The 21,798-nt window shown below is 43.0% G+C and overlaps 2 protein-coding genes across 2 annotated transcripts; one reads left to right on the top strand and one right to left on the bottom strand.

The window, feature by feature from the left end:
* Positions 1-256: 256 nt before the first annotated feature.
* Positions 257-14,192, bottom strand: LOC127374503 (nitric oxide-associated protein 1). The gene is made up of 9 exons (XM_051419896.1): positions 13,871-14,192; positions 9,319-10,266; positions 8,741-8,905; positions 8,047-8,160; positions 7,721-7,812; positions 6,084-6,215; positions 3,017-3,133; positions 2,822-2,939; positions 257-681 (listed from the first exon to the last, which is right to left on the bottom strand). The coding sequence occupies exons 1-9, from the start codon at positions 14,094-14,096 to the stop codon at positions 425-427; spliced, it is 2,169 nt and encodes a 722-aa protein (XP_051275856.1). The 5' UTR covers positions 14,097-14,192; the 3' UTR covers positions 257-424.
* A 917-nt stretch (positions 14,193-15,109) lies between these two features.
* nipsnap3a (nipsnap homolog 3A (C. elegans)) lies at positions 15,110-19,686 on the top strand. The gene is made up of 6 exons (XM_051420159.1): positions 15,110-15,253; positions 18,028-18,235; positions 18,341-18,502; positions 18,581-18,730; positions 19,069-19,155; positions 19,332-19,686. Exons 1-6 carry the CDS (start codon positions 15,173-15,175, stop codon positions 19,406-19,408), a joined length of 765 nt encoding a protein of 254 aa, XP_051276119.1. The 5' UTR covers positions 15,110-15,172; the 3' UTR covers positions 19,409-19,686.
* The last annotated feature ends 2,112 nt before the right edge of the window (positions 19,687-21,798 follow it).

Below are 21,798 nucleotides of genomic sequence, written 5' to 3'. Positions count from 1 at the left end.
ATAATAAAGAGTTGCAGTAATCCAGCCTTGAAGTAACAAATGCATGGATTAGATATGTATATTATTGATGATATTATTAATCAATTACAACTAATAATATTTATATATTAATAACAAATAATATAAATTTTATCTTAACTAAAAATATACATTATATAGTGTGTGTGTCTGTGTGTGTGTGTGTTACGGTGTGTCTGTGTTACTGTGTGTGTGTGTGTGTGTGTATGTGTGTGTAGAACAATAAAGAACCAACATATTAAACTGTCTCTTTATTAACGTCCATCATCAGGTTCTCTACAGGAACCACAATGTTTTTTATGTTCAGTTAACACCACGTATCCATGGAAACAGGTGATAGTGTCACTGAGACCACGGCGCTCCGTGTCCTCCATCAAAGCGTCCTCCTCCCACCCATCTGCAGGCCTCACTTCTTCATCTTCTTCATCTTCTTCACCTTCTTCTTCACATGCAGCCTCTCGGCGCCGTGGATCGACAGCCCGCCGTCCAGCAGCCCCGGAGGTTTCATGGGTTTGTAGGCGGCAGATTTTTGGATGCGTTCTCCTTTCAGAGAGACAATGTGAGGAAGCAGCGGTGGCGTCCGCACACTGAACGCCACCGCCTCTGGACCGTGAACCCTCAACAGAACCTCATCACCTTCTGCTGCTGTCACTGCCACCCAACCTGAGAGAGAGACAGACAGAGAGAGACAGAGAAAGAAAGAAACGACCAAAACACAAAGTAAATTACAATGTTATCTGACCTTAAAAAGAGAATTCAAACTGGCTGACAAATTACCTCATCACAATAAAATGTCCTAAACTAAGAAAAATGTTGACAATGTACAGACTGAGTGAACACAGCCTGGCCATAGAAACGGGTCGCCACAGACAGAACTGGCTACCAGAAGAGGAGAGACTCTGCTCCCAGTGTGACAGAGGACAGGTAGAGACAGAGCTAACACACTAACACACTGCAGCACTGACACACTGCAGCACAGACACTGACACACTGCAGCACTGACACACTAACACACTGCAGCACTGACACACTGCAGCACTGACACACTGCAGCACTGACACACTGCAGCACAGACACTGACACACTGCAGCACTGACACACTGCAGCACTGACACACTAACACACTGCAGCACTGACACACTGCAGCACTGACACACTGCAGCACTGACACACTAACACACTGCAGCACTGACACACTGCAGCACTGACACACTGCAGCACTGACACACTAACACACTGCAGCACAGACACACTGCAGCACTGACACACTGCAGCACTGACACACTAACACACTGCAGCACTGACACACTAACACACTGCAGCACAGACACACTGCAGCACTGACACACTAACACACTGCAGCACTGACACACTGCAGCACTGACACACTAACACACTGCAGCACTGACACACTAACACACTGCAGCACTGACACACTGCAGCACTGACACACTAACACACTGCAGCACAGACACACTGCAGCACTGACACACTGCAGCACTGACACACTAACACACTGCAGCACAGACACACTGCAGCACTGACACACTGCAGCACTGACACACAGACACATTGCAGCACTGACACACTGCAGCACAGACACACTGCAGCACAGACACACTGCAGCACAGACACTGACACACTGCAGCACAGACACACTGCAGCACTGACACACTAACACACTGCAGCACTGACACACTGACACACTGCAGCACTGACACACTGCAGCACTGACACACTGCAGCACTGACACACTAACACACTGCAGCACAGACACACTGCAGCACTGACACACTGCAGCACTGACACACTAACACACTGCAGCACTGACACACTGCAGCACTGACACACTGACACACTGCAGCACTGACACACTGCAGCACTGACACACTAACACACTGCAGCACAGACACACTGCAGCACTGACACACTAACACACTGCAGCACTGACACACTGCAGCACTGACACACTGCAGCACAGACACACTGCAGCACAGACACTGACACACTGCAGCACAGACACACTGCAGCACTGACACACTAACACACTGCAGCACAGACACACTGCAGCACTGACACACTGCAGCACTGACACACTAACACACTGCAGCACTGACACACTGCAGCACTGACACACTAACACACTGCAGCACAGACACACTGCAGCACTGACACACTGCAGCACAGACACTGACACACTGCAGCACAGACACATTGCAGCACTGACACACTGCAGCACAGACACACTGCAGCACAGACACTGACACACTGCAGCACAGACACACTGCAGCACAGACACATTGCAGCACTGACACATTGCAGCACAGACACACTGCAGCACAGACACACTGCAGAACAGACAGTAACACACTGCAGCACAGACACACTGCAGAACAGACAGTAACACACTGCAGCACAGACACACTGCAGCACAGACAGTAACACACTGCAGCACAGACACACTGCAGAACAGACAGTAACACACTGCAGCACAGACACACTGCAGAACAGACAGTAACACACTGCAGCACAGACACACTGCAGAACAGACAGTAACACACTGCAGCACAGACACACTGCAGCACAGACAGTAACACACTGCAGCACAGACACACTGCAGCACAGACACATTGCAGCACTGACACACAGACACACTGCAGCACAGATATTGACATATTTAATTTTTTAAATTTTAATTTAATATTGAATTTTAATTTAATATTGAATTTTAATTAAATTTTAAATTTTAATTTAATCACACATTATTGATGATCGGATTATTGATGAACTTTCAGCTGTTTACCTGCAGACGATAGTTTGATGTCCGCGGCAGCCTCCAGGAACCCTCGACCCTCCAGCCTGAACACCTGAGGAATCAACGCAGGAAACTCCTTCATCCGCTCCGACCCTCCCAGAGGAACCTGAACGCACCACACAGGTATCAGTATGACATCATTGGTGTAAACTAATCATGTGACCACAGGTGAGTGCGTCTCACCCCCAGCAGGACGTGTCCCGCATGTTTCTCATAGACACTGTCGGCCTTCTCCAGACTGGTGATGTGAACTGGGACCTGACTGGAGGCCACGACCGAAAACCAGCAGGATGTCTCCCCCTGTGGACGAGACCAGATCAATAACGGCTGATCAATAACGGCTGATCACTGATAAATACAAGCGCTGCCCTGAGGCTGTATCTGTAAAGTGAGAACATCCACAGGTTCAATGAGCAGTAAGTATGGTGGCCCTTCAAGGACATTTCAGAGTCAAACAGACAGAACTGATTGAAGTGTAACTCTTCTGGCTAAGAACAAAGACGGATTAACTCAAATATTAAAAACCCATCAATTGCTGTGTTGATTGCTGTACTGATTGCTGTGTTGATTGCTGTGTTGATTGCTGTACTGATTGTGTTGATTGCTGTACTGATTGCTGTGTTGATTGCTGTACTGATTGCTGTACTGATTGCTGTATTGATTGCTGTACTGATTGCTGTACTGATTGCTGTACTGATTGCTGTACTGATTGCTGTATTGATTGCTGTACTGATTGCTGTACTGATTGCTGTATTGATTGCTATACTGATTGCTATACTGATTGCTGTGTTGATTGCTGTATTGATTGCTATACTGATTGCTGTGTTGATTGCTGTACTGATTGCTGTTGCTGTGTTGATTGCTGTATTGATTGCTATAGTGATTGCTATACTGATTGCTGTACTGATTGCTGTACTGATTGCTGTGTTGATTGCTGTACTGATTGCTGTATTGATTGCTGTACTGATTGCTGTATTGATTGCTGTACTGATTGCTGTATTGATTGCTGTTGCTGTGTTGATTGCTGTATTGATTGCTGTTGCTGTGTTGATTGCTGTATTGATTGCTGTACTGATTGCTGTGTTGATTGCTGTACTGATTGCTGTACTGATTGCTGTATTGATTGCTGTATTGATTGCTGTGTTGATTGCTGTGTTGATTGCTGTGTTGATTGCTGTATTGATTTCTGTTGCTGTGTTGATTGCTGTATTGATTGCTGTATTGATTGCTGTATTGATTGCTGTTGCTGTGTTGATTGCTGTATTGATTGCTGTTGCTGTGTTGATTGCTGTATTGATTGCTATACTGATTGCTGTATTGATTGCTATAGTAATTGCTATACTGATTGCTGTACTGATTGCTATACTGATTGCTGTATTGATTGCTGTACTGATTGCTATACTGATTGCTGTATTGATTGCTGTACTGATTGCTATACTGATTGCTGTGTTGATTGCTGTACTGATTGCTGTGTTGATTGCTGTACTGATTGCTATACTGATGGCTGTATTGATTGCTATACTGATTGCTGTACTGATTGCTGTACTGATTGCTATACTGATTGCTGTATTGATTGCTATAGTGATTGCTATACTGATTGCTGTACTGATTGCTATACTGATTGCTGTATTGATTGCTGTACTGATTGCTGTATTGATTGCTATACTGATGGCTGTACTGATTGCTGTACTGATTGCTGTACTGATTGCTGTACTGATTGCTGTGTTGATTGCTGTGTTGATTGCTATGTTGATTGCTGTGTTGATTGCTGTGTTGATTTCTGTACTGATTGCTGTACTGATTGCTGTACTGATTGCTGTACTGATTGCTGTGTTGATTGCTGTACTGATTGCTGTACTGATTGCTGTGTTGATTGCTGTACTGATTGCTGTTGCTGTGTTGATTGCTGTACTGATTGCTATACTGATTGCTGTACTGATTGCTGTACTGATTGCTGTATTGATTGCTATACTGATTGCTATACTGATTGCTGTACTGATTGCTGTATTGATTGCTATACTGATTGCTATACTGGTGGCTGTACTGATTGCTGTACTGATTGCTGTACTGATTGCTGTACTGATTGCTATATTGATTGCTGTATTGATTGCTGTACTGATTGCTGTATTGATTGCTGTACTGATTGCTATACTGATTGCTGTATTGATTGCTATAGTGATTGCTATACTGATTGCTGTACTGATTGCTATACTGATTGCTGTATTGATTGCTGTACTGATTGCTGTATTGATTGCTATACTGATGGCTGTATTGATTGCTGTACTGATTGCTGTACTGATTGCTGTACTGATTGCTGTATTGATTGCTGTACTGATTGCTGTATTGATTTCTGTACTGATTGCTGTACTGATTGCTGTACTGATTGCTGTGTTGATTGCTATGTTGATTGCTGTGTTGATTGCTGTATTGATTTCTGTACTGATTGCTGTACTGATTGCTGTACTGATTGCTGTACTGATTGCTGTACTGATTGCTGTGTTGATTGCTGTACTGATTGCTGTTGCTGTGTTGATTGCTGCACTGATTGCTATACTGATTGCTGTATTGATTGCTATACTGATTGCTATACTGGTGGCTGTACTGATTGCTGTACTGATTGCTGTACTGATTGCTGTACTGATTGCTATATTGATTGCTGTATTGATTGCTGTACTGATTGCTATACTGATTGCTGTATTGATTGCTGTATTGATTGCTGTACTGATTGCTATATTGATTGCTGTATTGATTGCTGTACTGATTGCTATACTGATTGCTGTATTGATTGCTGTACTGATTGCTGTACTGATTGCTGTATTGATTGCTGTACTGATTGCTGTACTGATTGCTATATTGATTGCTGTATTGATTGCTGTACTGATTGCTATACTGATTGCTGTATTGATTGCTGTATTGATTGCTGTACTGATTGCTGTGTTGATTGCTGTACTGATTGCTGTTGCTGTGTTGATTGCTGTACTGATTGCTATACTGACTGCTATACTGATTGCTGTACTGATTGCTGTATTGATTGCTGTACTGATTGCTATACTGATTGCTGTATTGATTGCTATACTGATTGCTGTACTGATTGCTGTACTGATTGCTGTACTGATTGCTGTACTGATTGCTATATTGATTGCTGTATTGATTGCTGTACTGATTGCTATACTGATTGCTGTATTGATTGCTGTATTGATTGCTGTGTTGATTGCTGTACTGATTGCTGTACTGATTGCTGTTTGATGACCTGCAGGAAGTCGATCCTGGCCAGCGCTCCCACAAACAGACTCATACTGGGCTTCAACACAAACGTCCTCGGGACCACGGCCTGAGACGGGACCACTGACATCACTTCCTGTTCTGTCAACAGGCTGAGGATCTGACATACGGACAGACAGACAGACAGCATGAGAGCTGATTAGTTGTTGTACATGTTGTATATGATTATTATTGTTAGCAGTACTAATAGTATTATTAGCAGTATTATTAGCAGTACTAATAGTATTATTAGCAGTACCTTTAGTATTATTAGCAGTATTATTAGCAGTACTAATAGTATTATTAGCAGTATTATTAGCAGTACCTTTAGTATTATTAGCAGTATTATTAGCAGTACTAATAGTATTATTAGCAGTATTATTAGCAGTACTAATAGTATTATTAGCAGTATTATTAGCAGTACCTTTAGTATTATTAGCAGTATTATTAGCAGTACTAATAGTATTATTAGCAGTATTATTAGCAGTACTAATAGTATTATTAGCAGTACCTTTAGTATTATTAGCAGTATTATTAGCAGTACTAATAGTATTATTAGCAGTATTATTAGCAGTACCTTTAGTATTATTAGCAGTATTATTAGCAGTACTTATAGTATTATTAGCAGTATTATTAGGAGTACTTATAGTATTATTAGCAGTATTATTAGCAGTACTATTAGGAGTACTTATAGTATTATTAGCAGTATTATTAGCAGTATTATTAGGAGTACTTATAGTATTATTAGGAGTACTTATAGTATTATTAGCAGTATTATTAGCAGTATTATAAGGAGTACTTATAGTATTATTAGCAGTATTATTAGGAGTACTTATAGTATTATTAGTAGTATTATTAGCAGTATTATTAGCAGTACCTATAGTATTATTAGCAGTATTATTAGGAGTACTTATAGTATTATTGGCAGTATTATTAGCAGTACTATTAGGAGTACTTATAGTATTATTAGCAGTATTATTAGCAGTACTTATAGTATTATTAGCAGTATTATTAGCAGTACTATTAGGAGTACTTATAGTATTATTAGCAATATTATTAGGAGTACTTATAGTATTATTAGCAGTATTATTAGGAGTACTTATAGTATTATTAGCAGTATTATTAGGAGTACTTATAGTATTATTAGTAGTATTATTAGCAGTATTATTAGCAGTACCTATAGTATTATTAGTAGTATTATTAGCAGTATTATTAGGAGTACTTATAGTATTATTAGTAGTATTATTAGCAGTAATATTAGCAGTACCTATAGTATTATTAGCAGTATTATTAGGAGTACTTATAGTATTATTGGCAGTATTATTAGCAGTACTATTAGGAGTACTTATAGTATTATTAGCAGTATTATTAGCAGTATTATTAGCAGTATTATTAGGAGTACTATTAGGAGTACTTATAGTATTAGCAGTATTATTAGCAGTACTATTAGGAGTACTTATAGTATTATTAGCAGTATTATTAGCAGTACTATTAGGAGTACTTATAGTATTATTAGCAGTATTATTAGCAGTATTATTAGCAGTATTATTAGCAGTACTATTAGGAGTACTATTAGGAGTACTTATAGTATTATTAGCAGTACTATAGCGAGCAACAGTGTCTCACATCGTGTTCCTTCATGATTCCCGGGGTGTCGAACAGCCAGTGAGCGTCTTTCAGCTCGTTCACCGTGAACTCATCAGCCAACCTGCTGGGAGCTGAGAGATCACACAGAGGTCAGAGGTCACACAGGGGTCACACGGAGGTCAGAGGTCACACAGGGGTCAGAGGTCACACAGGGGTCAGAGTGCAGTGACTGTGTGTTCAGTCACATTGCGACATAAAGAATCAGTTCTTTGTTTATTAGTTTATTAGCTGCTAACGATGTAGCTTCTCTTCCACCTGTAACTGATGACATCAGAGATCATTTGTCCAATGAGATTTGTCCTCACCTTTTATCGTCATCTGTCCCTCTTCATTTTCTCCAAAAGCCAACCTGTCGGGATCAAACTCGATCTCATCCCGTCTGGACCTGACATCAGACCGGAACGTCCTGCCAACACGACCTAGAAAGGTAGGTGGACAGGTGGACAGGTAAACAGGTGAACAGGTGAACAGGTGAATAGGTAAACAGGTGGACAGGTGGACAGGTAAATAGGTAAACAGGTGGACAGGTGGACAGGTGAACAGGTGAACAGGTGGACAGGTAAACAGGTGGAAAGGTAAACAGGTAAACAGGTGGACAGGTGAACAGGTGGACAGGTAAACAGGTGAACAGGTAAACAGGTAAACAGGTAAACAGGTGGACAGGTAAACAGGTGGACAGGTGGACAGGTAAACAGGTGAACAGGTAAACAGGTGGAAAGGTAAACAGGTAAACAGGTAAACATGTGGACAGGTGAATAGGTGAATAGGTGAATAGGTAAACAGGTGGACAGGTGGACAGGTAAATAGGTAAACAGGTGGACAGGTAAACAGGTAAACAGGTGGACAGGTAAACAGGTGAACAGGTGAACAGGTAAACAGGTAAATAGGTAAATAGGTAAACAGGTGGACAGGTAAACAGGTAAACAGGTGAACAGGTGGACAGGTATCAGGTGGACAGGTGAACAGGTGTTCTCTCCCCCCCACTCTCCCCCGTCTTACCCATGAGGTATCCCTGCCGGCTGAAGTGTTGGAGTCTCTTAACCTCGTCCTGCGACAGCTCACTCTCCGTCTGTCTCGACGCTTCGTTCAGTCGCTCCTGTCGTCTGAACATCCGGTACGGAGTCGGGTTGATGATGGGAAACTTCAGCAGGTTCAGAGTCGTCCCTGAACGCACCACAGTGGGAAAAACAAGCACGGTCACATGACGACCAATCATAAAACAGTTGGACTACAGCAAATACTGATCAAAGTTTATTGATCCAGTATTGGATTATTATTTTTCATTACATTGTGCTGATGAATCTCACTTTATATTTCTAATCTTTTAATTCTACCAAACTTCATTTGCATCAATGCTCATTTACACATAAAAGAACTAGTTTAATATTTAATATATCAAACATTTCTAAAGTTATTCTGCCTATAAAATGATTCCCAGATTCCAAAACAATGAAAGTCCTCAGTGACGACTGTAGATTCAAACACAATTTCCCATCATGCTGTGGGAGCTCTGTGTGTTACAATAAACAAACAAACCTTCAATGGACAGAAATGTGAATGGAGTGTGGTGTGCTCACCGGGCCAGGGCGATATGGTGGCTTTGTGGATGGCATCGGGGACTTTGGACTTGCAGTAGTCGGACTCGAGCAGCGTGTTGAAAAGCGTTGACTTCCCGGCGTTGGCGCTGCCCACCAGGTACACGTCCCCTTTGTACTTCCAGGACTGCTGCAGGCTGGAGATCAGACCCTCGATGCCATACCCGGTCTTGGCGCTGATCAGGTGGATGTCGGTCACCTGTCCGCCAAACCCGGCGTCCTCGCAGTACCGAACGAGCTGGCGTTTGATTCGCTGCAGGTAGTTGGGCGAGTCCCCCGGCAGCAGGTCGATCTTGTTGCCGAGGACAACAACGTGCTTGTTTGTCCCCACCAGGTCGGGCAGGTCGGGGACGATGGAGTCGGGGACGTCCAGCAGGTCGACGATGAGCAGCACCAGCGCCTTGAGGGGGCGGATCTGCCGGACCACATCCCGGTACTGGTCCGTGGACATGTGCAGGTTCAGGGCTTTGTGGTGGTGGGTGAGGAGGTGGCAGCGCTGGCAGGTGGCGCCGCTCAGACGCTCCTCCTGCAGCAGCGCCTTGTACTTCTCGCTGGGCAGGTACCCGGGGACGTCGGTGGCAGCGCAGTGCAGGAGGGCGCCACAGCCCGAACAGCAGGTGTCGCTGATCGGTTCGTCCACGTCTGGGGTACCGAAGACTTTATGCTCCCCTCGCCCCGCCGCCTTCTTCTTCTTCTTCTTCTTATTCCTTGCCGCCACTAGCTCCTCATCCAGCGGGAAGTCCACATCGTGGAACTGGATGAGAGAGTCTGGCTCCACCTCCCGCTGGGCCACGCCCCTCAGAGCCAGCAGCTGGCGCTCCAGAGCTCGCAGCGGTCTCTGAGGAGGAACACGTGAATCCGCCGGAGAGCCAGTAGGAGGAGGAGGAGGAGGAGGAGGAGCAGAGGAAGATGAGAGGTCCTCCTCTGGATCTGATCCCACAGGAGAGAAAAGAGTCACTGTGGGATTTGTAGTTTTATCACCATTTACTTCCTGTTTTATTTGTTTGTTGACAAACTGTTTGCTGTGATTATTAATTATAAACAGGGTTATATCATATTTATACAATATATTATTATTATTATATTATTATTATTATTATTATTATTATTATTATATAACAATAAGATGTTATCTATTGTATGTATATCTTCTTGTATAGTCTAGTATCTATTATGCATGCTTTATATCATATCATATCTTGTATATATATATATATATATATATATATATATACACATGTGTGTACATATGATATATATATTGTGTTTATATATTACAGTATGTATGTATGCACACCTTGCACAGGCTGAATATATGACACATGTTTAGATTATATCAATATTAATGTATAATATCTATGTGTATACATGTATATCTGTTCAGTCATCATATTATATATATACACATATTATTATTATTATTATAAATATGTTTAATATTATTATTATATACTGTTATTAACAATAACACTACCATCATGTCATCAGTACTATTACCACCATCTTGTAACTATAACTTTTTGCACCTTACCTACTTATTTATCTTTTTTTTATCTTTTCTAAGTATTTTATTCTATTGTTATATTTTATTGTATTTTAATGTACCTGGCTGCTATGACGACCCAGTTTCCCTCTGGGGATTAATAAAGTCTATCTATTTATCATTATTACCATTATTGTCGTTGTTGTTATTGTTGTTATTGTTACAATGTGGTGCATTAAAGCTCCACTGTGTCATTGTAATATCATTTTTATAGGGATGTTTTCATCAGTGTTTAATCAGCTGAAAGTATAGAAGGAGACATTTTTATCTACAGAGGGAGCGGGTCCGCCATGTTGAACCGCCATGTTTCTACAGTAGCCCAGAATGGACATACCAAACTCTGACTCTGGGAAGAGACTGTACTGTAGTTTATCACTCATTAGTTGTAATATATCTATCACATCACAGACAGATGCAGAAAAACTAATCCATGCATTTGTTACTTCAAGGCTGGATTACTGCAACTCTTTATTATCAGGTTGCCCCAATAAGTCCATTAAAACGCTCCAATTAATTCAGAACGCTGCAGCACGAGTACTGACAGGAACTAGAAAAAGAGATCACATCTCTCCTGTACTAGCTTCTCTGCATTGGCTCCCTATAAAATGTAGAATAGAATTTAAAATCCTCCTCCTCACCTATAAAGCTCTTCATGGTCAGGCCCCTTCATATCTTAAAGAGCTCATAGTACTCTATTACCCCTCTAGAACACTACGTTCTCTGAATGCTGGGCTACTTGTGGTTCCTATAGTCTCTAAAAGTAGAACAGGAGCCAGAGCCTTCAGTTACCAAGCTCCTCTCTTGTGGAACCAGCTTTCTCGTCTTGCAGATTCTTGTCGATCCTGGTGGAGCCTCCTGCCATGGTCCTGCTAGATTGCCATTGCCAATACTGTTGTTGCTGTGCACCTGTCTGTCTGTCTGTCTGTCTGTCTCTCTCTCTCTCTCTGTCTCTCTCTCTCTCTCTCTCTCTCTCACCCCAACTGGTCGAGACAGACGACCACCCACCTAGAGCCGGAGGATCTGTCCTAGGTTTCTGCCTTTTAACAGGCAGTTTTTCCTTGCCCTTGTCTCCAAGGTCTTGCTCATGGTGGTACTGTTGGGTCTCTGTAAATAATGTTATAAAGAGTTCGGTCTAGACCTGCTCTATTTGAAAAGTGTCCTGAGATAACTTCTGTTATGAATTGGCGCTATACAAATAAAATTGAATTGAATTGAATTGAATATATAACGTCACTGATTGATCCACACTGGACACACACTGTTGGATTCTGTCACTATTCTGTCAGTACTGTAGGACTCTGTAGGACTCTGTCAGTACTGTAGGACTCTGTAGGACTCTGTAAGACTCTGTAGGACTCTGTAAGACTCTGTAAGACTCTGTAAGACTCTGTAAGACTCTGTAAGACTCTGTCAGTACTGTAGGACTCTATGAGACTCTGTAGGACTCTGTCAGTACTGTAGGACTCTATGAGACTCTGTAGGACTCTGTCAGTACTGTAGGACTCTGTAAGACTCTGTAGGACTCTGTAAGACTCTGTAAGACTCTGTAAGACTCTGTAAGACTCTGTCAGTACTGTAGGACTCTGTCAGTACTGTAGGACTCTGTAAGACTCTGTAGGACTCTGTAAGACTCTGTCAGTACTGTAGGACTCTGTCAGTACTGTAGGACTCTGTAAGACTCTGTAAGACTCTGTAAGACTCTGTAAGACTCTGTAAGACTCTGTAAGACTCTGTCAGTACTGTAGGACTCTGTCAGTACTGTAGGACTCTGTAAGACTCTGTAGGACTCTGTAAGACTCTGTAAGACTCTGTCAGTACTGTAGGACTCTGTCAGTACTGTAGGACTCTGTCAGTACTGTAGGACTCTGTAAGACTCTGTGAGACTCCGTGAGACTCTGTAGGACTCTGTCAGTACTGTAGGACTCTATGAGACTCTGTAGGACTCTGTGAGACTCTGTGAGACTCTGTCAGTACTGTAGGACTCTATGAGACTCTGTAGGACTCTGTCAGTACTGTAGGACTCTATGAGACTCTGTAGGACTCTGTCCGTACTGTAGGACTCTGTAAGACTCTGTAGGACTCTGTAGGACTCTGTAGGACTCTGTAGGACTCTGTCAGTACTGTAGGACTCTGTAAGACTCTGTGAGACTCTGTGAGACTCTGTAGGACTCTGTCAGTACTGTAGGACTCTATGAGACTCTGTAAGACTCTGTAGGACTCTGTCCGTACTGTAGGACTCTGTCCGTACTGTAGGACTCTGTAAGACTCTGTAGGACTCTGTAGGACTCTGTCAGTACTGTAGGACTCTGTAAGACTCTGTGAGACTCTGTGAGACTCTGTAGGACTCTGTCAGTACTGTAGGACTCTATGAGACTCTGTAAGACTCTGTAGGACTCTGTCAGTACTGTAGGACTCTGTCCGTACTGTAGGACTCTGTCAGTACTGTAGGACTCTATGAGACTCTGTAGGACTCTGTCAGTACTGTAGGACTCTGTAAGACTCTGTAGGACTCTGTCAGTACTGTAGGACTCTGTAAGACTCTGTGAGACTCTGTGAGACTCTGTAGGACTCTGTCAGTACTGTAGGACTCTATGAGACTCTGTAAGACTCTGTAGGACTCTGTCAGTACTGTAGGACTCTGTCCGTACTGTAGGACTCTGTCAGTACTGTAGGACTCTATGAGACTCTGTAGGACTCTGTCAGTACTGTAGGACTCTGTAAGACTCTGTAGGACTCTGTCAGTACTGTAGGACTCTATGAGACTCTGTAGGACTCTGTCAGTACTGTAGGACTCTATGAGACTCTGTAAGACTCTGTAGGACTCTGTCAGTACTGTAGGACTCTGTCCGTACTGTAGGACTCTGTCAGTACTGTAGGACTCTATGAGACTCTGTAGGACTCTGTCAGTACTGTAGGACTCTATGAGACTCTGTAGGACTCTGTCAGTACTGTAGGACTCTGTCAGTACTGGTACCGGTCTCGGGGTCTCACCTGTATATTCCAGAAACACGAACTGCTCCTCCAGGTCCGGGTCCACGGTGGAGCTCCGGTCCGTCCTCCGGTCTCCGCTGCAGAGCCTCAGGGTCAGGGTCCGACCCGCAGCGACCTCTGAGCCAGGCACTGACCCCGCCCGGGCCGCCGCGGGGACGCAGCGGGCAGAAAACCGAACCCCCCGGCACAGTGCCCGGCGGACGCTCACTTGGATCACCTGGAACATGTCGGACTACACCCGAACCGGTCTGAGACCCATCTGAGACCTGAACCCACGAGACAACTCCAGCAGCCACTTCCTAAACGGATGTGACGTAAAACGCGTTGTTGTTTATGTTCCGGTTAAAAAACCGAAATAATTTTAAATCAAATATTTAATTCGCGAATCTTCGAATAATCGATACAAGACCGATATAATACTCGATACAGGACCGATATAATAAACTGATACAGGATCAATAAGCGGAAATAAAAACATTTAAACACCGTGGCGTCCGAGAGCAGACAGGAGGTCTCACTCTGTGTCGCATTCAGGAACCAAACATACAACTAACTTTACTACGGAAGCCCTAAACCGTCAATGTCGAGATAAATGAACAGGAAGAAAACAAGCTCTGTTACCTTTGAGATGACAGCATTAAATGAATGAATCCATGAATCCATCCAGGGCTTCCGTACCTTACAGTTTCATTTAAAATACAACTTCTAAATAAAATAAATGTTTTTTATGTATAAATAATAAACATAAACATCTGTATATTTATTGACTTAAAGTTTGTTTATGTATGTTATTATAGAGTTATTAAAGCTTCTTCATATTTGATTTATTTATTTATTTTACTTTTCACTTTATATTCTTTCAAATATATTCACATATATATACATATTATATATATTTATATATATATAATATATATTATATATTTATATATATATAATATATATAAATATATAATATATATATAAATATATAATACATATTATATATTATATTGTAGGTTTTCATACAGTGGATTCTCTGTATACTGGTGCATAACAATAAACATAGAACAACAAAATGAACAACAACATATGAAAAATATTATAAAGAAAACATTTACAATAAGTAGTATGTAGTCAGCAACATAAATAGTACAAAATAATAATAATAATAATAATAATAATAATAATAATAAGTATGCAGCATTTGTGTTCCTTGTGTTTGCCTGTTTTCTCTACAGAGTTAGACCTCTTGTTGACAGAGGATCTTCGGCAGGCAGATAACTTCCTCTCTCCGTCTCATTCTGTTACTTCTCGGCCAACATGTTGAAGTTCAGAAGCTCCTCACTGAGATCAGCAGTCCGCCTGCTCTCTCCTGCTGCTCCTGCTGCTCCTGCTGCTCAGGTGAGTTCAAGTCCAGCAACCCTAACACACACTGTAACACACACACTGTAACACACACTGTAACACACACTGTAACACACACACTGTCTCTCTCACACACACACTGTAACACACACTGTCTCTCTCACACACACACACACTGTAACACACACACACTGTAACACACACTGTAACACACACACTGTCTCTCTCACACACACACACACACACACACACTGTAACACACACTGTAACACACACACTGTCTCTCACACACACACACACACACACACACACTGTAACACACACACACACACACACACACACACACACACACACACACACACACACACACACACACACTGTCTCTCACACACACACACACACACACACACACACACACACACACACACACTGTAACACACACACACACACACTGTAACACACACACTGCAGTTGGACCAGTTGCAGTAGATGTTGGACCATCAGTGAGTGAATTGAGGTGAAAGTTGAGGGTCTGTTGTTGATCTTTGGACTCAGAGTTTTAGATTAACCAGCAGCTGCAGAGAGAGAACCACCTCCTGTTCTCTGTACATTAATACTGTTACACCTCAGTTACACACAGGCTGACAGCAGCTTTACATTAACAGCACATTCAATCTGAATCACAGCAACGCACACACACACACACACACACACACACACACACACACACACACACACACACACACACACACACACACACAGTGGTTCATGGTCCACCGTCACGTATCCCACCTGTAGTGATTTATTGTGACCAGCAGGTGGCAGCATGAGTCTGTTCCTTTAAATCCAAACATTTAATATGAGGCGTCACAGCATTCAGTTATTGAACTTAACCAAATAAATCACAATTAAATGATTACTATAAGAATCTAATTAAACTGTAAAAACTGTAGTGTCCTTTAAATGGAAACTTTCAAATATTCTAGCTATTACTGTGCCAGTGTCAGTAGCGCAGTGGTCTAGTGTCAGTTACAGTAGTGCAGTGGTCTAGTGTCTGTCTCTCGCTCTCTCTCTCTCTCTCTCTCTCTCTCTCTCTCTCTCTCTCTCTCTCTCTCACCCCAACTGGTCGAGACAGACGACCACCCACCTAGAGCCGGAGGATCTGTCCTAGGTTTCTGCCTTTTAACAGGCAGTGTTTCCTTGCCCTTGTCTCCAAGGTCTTGCTCATGGTGGTACTGTTGGGTCTCTGTAATTAATGTTAAAGAGTTCGGTCTAGACCTGCTCTATTTGAAAAGTGTCCTGAGATAACTTCTGTTATGAATTGGCGCTATACAAATAAAATTGAATTGAATTGAATTGAATAGTGTCAGTGTCAGTGTCAGTAGTGCAGTGGTCCAGTGTCAGTAGTGCAGCGGTCTAGTGTCAGTTACAGTATTGCAGTGCTCTAGTGTCAGTAGTGCAGGGTCAGTAGTGCAGTGGTCTAGTGTCAGTTGTGCCATGGTCCAGTGTCAGAAGTGCAGTGGTCTAGTATCAGTAATGCAGTGATCTAGTGTCAATGTCAGTAGTGCAGTGGTCTAGTGTCAGTAATGCAGTGTGAGTATTGCAGTGGTCTAGTGTCAGAGTCACTGATCCAGTGTCAGTAGTGCAGTGGTCTAGTGTCAGTAGTGCAGTGGTCTTGTGTCAGTTTTAGTAGTGCAGTGGTCTATTGTCAGTAGTGCAGTGGTCTTGTCAGTGTCAGTAGTGCAGTGGTCTAGTGTCTGTAGTTCAGTGGTCTAGTATCAGTAGTGCAGTGGTCTAGTGTCAGTGTCACTTGTCCAGTATCAGTAGTGCAGTGGTCTAGTGTCAGTAGTGCAGTGGTCTATTGTCAGTAGTGCAGTGGTCTAGTGTCAGTAGTGCAGTGGTCTATTGTCAGTAGTGCAGTGGTCTAGTGTCAGAAGGGCAGCGGTCTAGTGTCAGTTACAGTAGTGCAGTGGTCTAGTGTCAGTAGTACAGGGTCAGTAGTGCAGTGTTCTGGTATCAGTAATGCAGTGGTCTAGTGTCAGTTACAGTAGTGCAGTGGTCTAGTGTCAGTAATGCAGTGTCAGTATTGCAGTGGTCTAGTGTCAAAGTCACTGGTCCAGTGTCAGTAGTGCAGTGGTCTTGTCAGTGTCAGTAGTGCAGTGGTCTAGTGTCTGTAGTTCAGTGGTCTAGTATCAGTAGTGCAGTGGTCTAGTATCAGTAGTACAGTGGTCTAGTGTCAGTGTCAGTAGTGCAGTGGTCTAGTATCAGTAGTGCAGTGGTCTAGTGTCAGGGTCAGTAGTGCAGTGGTCTAGTATCAGTAGTACAGTGGTCTTGTGTCAGTGTCAGTAGTGCAGTGGTCTAGTGTCAGTAGTGCAGTGGTCTATTGTCAGTAGTGCAGTGGTCCAGTGTCAGTAGTGCAGCGGTCTAGTGTCAGTTACAGTAGTGCAGTGGTCTAGTGTCAGTAGTACAGGGTCAGTAGTGCAGTGTTCTGGTATCAGTAATGCAGTGGTCTAGTGTCAGTGTAAGTAGTGCAGTGGTCTAGTGTCAGTATTGCAGTGGTCTAGTGTCAGTAGTGCAGTGGTCCAGTGTCAGTAGTGCAGCGGTCTAGTGTCAGTTACAGTAGTGCAGTGGTCTAGTGTCAGTAGTACAGGGTCAGTAGTGCAGTGTTCTGGTATCAGTAATGCAGTGGTCTAGTGTCAGTGTAAGTAGTGCAGTGGTCTAGTGTCAGTATTGCAGTGGTCTAGTGTCAGTAGTGCAGTGGTGTAGTGTCAGTAGTCAGTCTCTAAACCAGGTCTCTGTTCTCTCTGCAGCCTCGAGTGCATCTCTCCACTGGTCCCCAACAGGAACACAGAACCTTCTATGAGTTCCGCACTTACTGCATCCGTCCAGACCAGAACGCGGCCTTCCTCAAACTGACCAATGAGAAGATCCACCTTCGCACCGCCCACTCCGAACTGATTGGCTACTGGAGCATCGAGTACGGCGGCCTCAACAAAGTCTTCCATATATGGAAGTATGGTGAGTCTTCCTCCTCTTTAAACGTTCTTCTTCATCACAAGATTGGAAAAGTGTAAGTCCACCTCTTCCTCCTCTTCCTCCCCACCCCCCTCTTCCCCTCCTCAGACAGTTATTCTCAGCGGGCAGCAGTCCGGGCAGCCCTGGCTAAGGACCCGTCCTGGATCTCAGATTACCTCTCGAAGGCGATACCGATGCTGACGTCTCAGGACAACGAGGTCACCTACGTGGTTCCGTGGAGCCGGCTTCAGAGTCCGCCACAGGAGGGTGGTAAGCCCCGCCCCCCCACACTGTAAGATCTGCCCTTAGTGACATCACGTGTTTGTGATAACTACAGATGTGTTCCAGGTGTGTACGAGCTCGTCTCCTTCCTGATGAAACCTGGCAGTCCAGCAAGGTGGGGCAAAGCCTTCCAGGCTGCCATCAGCGCCCACGATGCACCAGGGTACGGCAAGCTGGTGGGAGCGTTCCACAACGAGTTTGGGCTCCAGAACAGAGGTATACTGTAAAACTACACTGTAAAACTACACTGCACACAGCACCGTAAAACTACACGGTAAAACTACACTGCACACAGCACCGTAAAACTACACTGTAAAACTACACTGCACACAGCACTGTAAAACTACACTGTAAAACTACACTGCACACAGCACTGTAAAACTACACTGTAAAACTACACTGCACACAGCACCGTAAAACTACACGGTAAAACTACACTGCACACAGCACCGTAAAACTACACGGTAAAACTATGCTGAATCTGTGTGTGTGTGTGTGTGTGTGTGTGTGTGTGTGTGTGTGTGTGTGTGTTGATGATGATGTCACTTGGCCAGTTCACGCCCTCTGGTGGTTCGAGAGCGCCGACCAGCGAGCTGAAATTCGACACAAAGCTCACACTGACGCCAGAGTTGTCGCTGCAGGTGAGACTCCGCCCACAACACACTGAGTGACATCAGACATTAATCATGTGACATATGTGACGACATAATGTGACATCATATGAATATTGATTATTACTTTATGAATGAGTCTGTTTCCCTGCAGATAAAATCAATCAACAATCAATCAGCACTAACTCTGTCTCTCTGTCTCTCAGTCAGAGACAGCGTCGTCCATCTGGACTCTCAGGAGAATAAACTCATGGTCCCGTGTCCCTTCTCGCCACTCAAGTAACTTCCTGTCCTCACACCTGCGTCTCCACGGCAACAGAGACAAACACTGTAACAGCCTGTAACCAAGCCCCACCCCTTCCCTGATGAACCAATCACAGCTCAGCATGCTGTTCATTAACAATTATTATTATTAACAATATTAATGTCAAATTATAAAAAATGAATAATTGATATTGAGTCAGTCAGTGTGTGAGCAGCAGTGTCCAATCCTGAGGTCTGGATGTTGGAGGTGGGCGGGGCTTCCTGTCTGATGTAAACAATAATAAACTGAGACATGAATGTTTGTCTGTTTATTGATTATGTTTTATTGTTATATATTATAAACTATATAACATAAATTATGACTGAGATAAAAATACACTTAACATTACAGTTCTTTCAATCTATATTTGATTTATTAATATTATTTTAAGATTTAAGATATATATTATATAGATATATGTATATTTTTTGTCATTGTTTATATATTGTTATATATAATTATATATATATTGTATATTGCTTATACCTTGTTAAACCGACACTTTAAAAGCTGTTAAAGAAAAAATGAATGAATGTAATCTGACATATTGAAACATTTGTTTTTCATTCATTAACACTAATATCTGATATTTAATATTAACGTTAGAATTTGTTTATTATCTGTAATAACTCACCTCAGTCAATCACTCAGTGTTCACACACACACACACACACACACACTGGGAGCAGTTAGGGGTTCAGTGCCTTGCTCAAGCGCACTTCAATAGTGCACAGGAGATGGAACTGGCACCTCTCCAGCTGGCAGTCTACACTCCATACTGTGGTCAGTCCCTACAGACTGAACTGATAGATATATAGATATATATAGATATATTATACACACTAAATATACACTATATAAACACTATATATGTATAAAACTAGAATTACTGGAAGCCCTTCTCTGTGACTTTGTGTTTATGTAGAAGACGTGACGTGCTACGGTAAGCGTACAGACTCATTCCCGGTTTACTTCCTGCTCTGTGTACACTGTTTGGTGCTGTAGCTCTGTCAGTGAACGCTAAATATAAATTAGTTTTACTCGTTACAGCGGTTATTTTCCCGCTTAACATTTAAACGTAGACTAGTTCTACTTAAACACTCGGAGTTACTCCTTCTTTTAGGGACTTTTCACTACTTTCAAAGTTTTTCATACACGCTAGTTTCATTAGCATTAGCAGTTAGCTATGGCTTCTCCCTCTCCCTCTTCCTCTGTCCTGCTCAGTGTGTCAGATGTTCAGTTATTCCTCTGCCTCCTTTAAAGATAATGGTACCTGTATTAAATGTAGTTTATTTACTGCGCTGGAGGCGAGGCTTAGTGAGTTAGAGGAACGGCACCGCACCACTGAGATATCTTTAGCCGCTATAGTTAGCCAGCCCCCAGTAGCCGGTGCGGTCCGACCGAAGGTAGCTTCTGTTAGCTCTGTAGATCCCCGGTAGTTCCCGAGCAGCCGGGCAGACAGGGAGGCTGGGTGACTGAGCGAAGGAAGACTAGAACGGCGAAGCCCACAGGTCACCACCAACCGCTTCACGTTTCTAATACATTTTCCCCTCTCAGCGATACACCCGCTGAGGAACCAACTCTGGTTATTGGCAGCTCCATAGTCAGAAACGTGAAGTTAGCGAAGCCAGCGGCCATAGTTAAATGTATCCCTGGGGCCAGAGCGGGCGACATTGAATCCTATTTAAAACTGCTGGCTAAAGATAAACGTAAATACAGTAAGATTGTTATCCACGTCGGCGGTAACGACACCCGTTTACGCCAATCGGAGGTCACTAAGATTAATGTGGAGTCGGTGTGTAATTATGCTAAAACAATGTCGGACACCATAGTTTTCTCTGGACCCCTGCCCAATGTGACCAGTGATGACATGTATAGCCGCATGTCGTCATTCCACCGCTGGCTGTCGAGGTGGTGTCCAGAAAACGATGTGGGCTTCATTGATAACTGGAAGCCTTTTGGGGAAAACCTGGTCTGATTAGGAGAGACGGCATCCATCCCACTTTGGATAGAGCGGCTCTCTTATCTAGAAATATGGCGAAGTTTATCTCTAAAACCTGACAGTCCAGAGTTAGGACCAGGAAGCAGAGCTGCTGTCTTACACACTCCTCTGCGCTTTCTTTAGAACAGTCACCCACCCAAAACCCCATAGAGACTGTGTCTGTCCCCCGACCACCTAAACTATTTAAAGAAATAAAAACAAGAGGAGTTCAACATAAAAATCTAATAAAAATTAAAACCAACTCCTCAGTAGCACAAAATAAGAGAATGAAATGTGGGCTGTTAAATATCAGGTCTCTGTCCTCTAAAGCTGTTCTAGTGAATGAATTAATATCAGATTATGATATTGATTTACTTTGTCTTACTGA

The sequence above is a fragment of the Dicentrarchus labrax genome, unplaced genomic scaffold, assembly GCF_905237075.1.
Source record: "Dicentrarchus labrax unplaced genomic scaffold, dlabrax2021, whole genome shotgun sequence".
In the NCBI taxonomy this organism is placed as follows: Eukaryota; Metazoa; Chordata; class Actinopteri; family Moronidae; genus Dicentrarchus; species Dicentrarchus labrax.
This window is presented reverse-complemented; position numbering and strand designations above follow the sequence as displayed.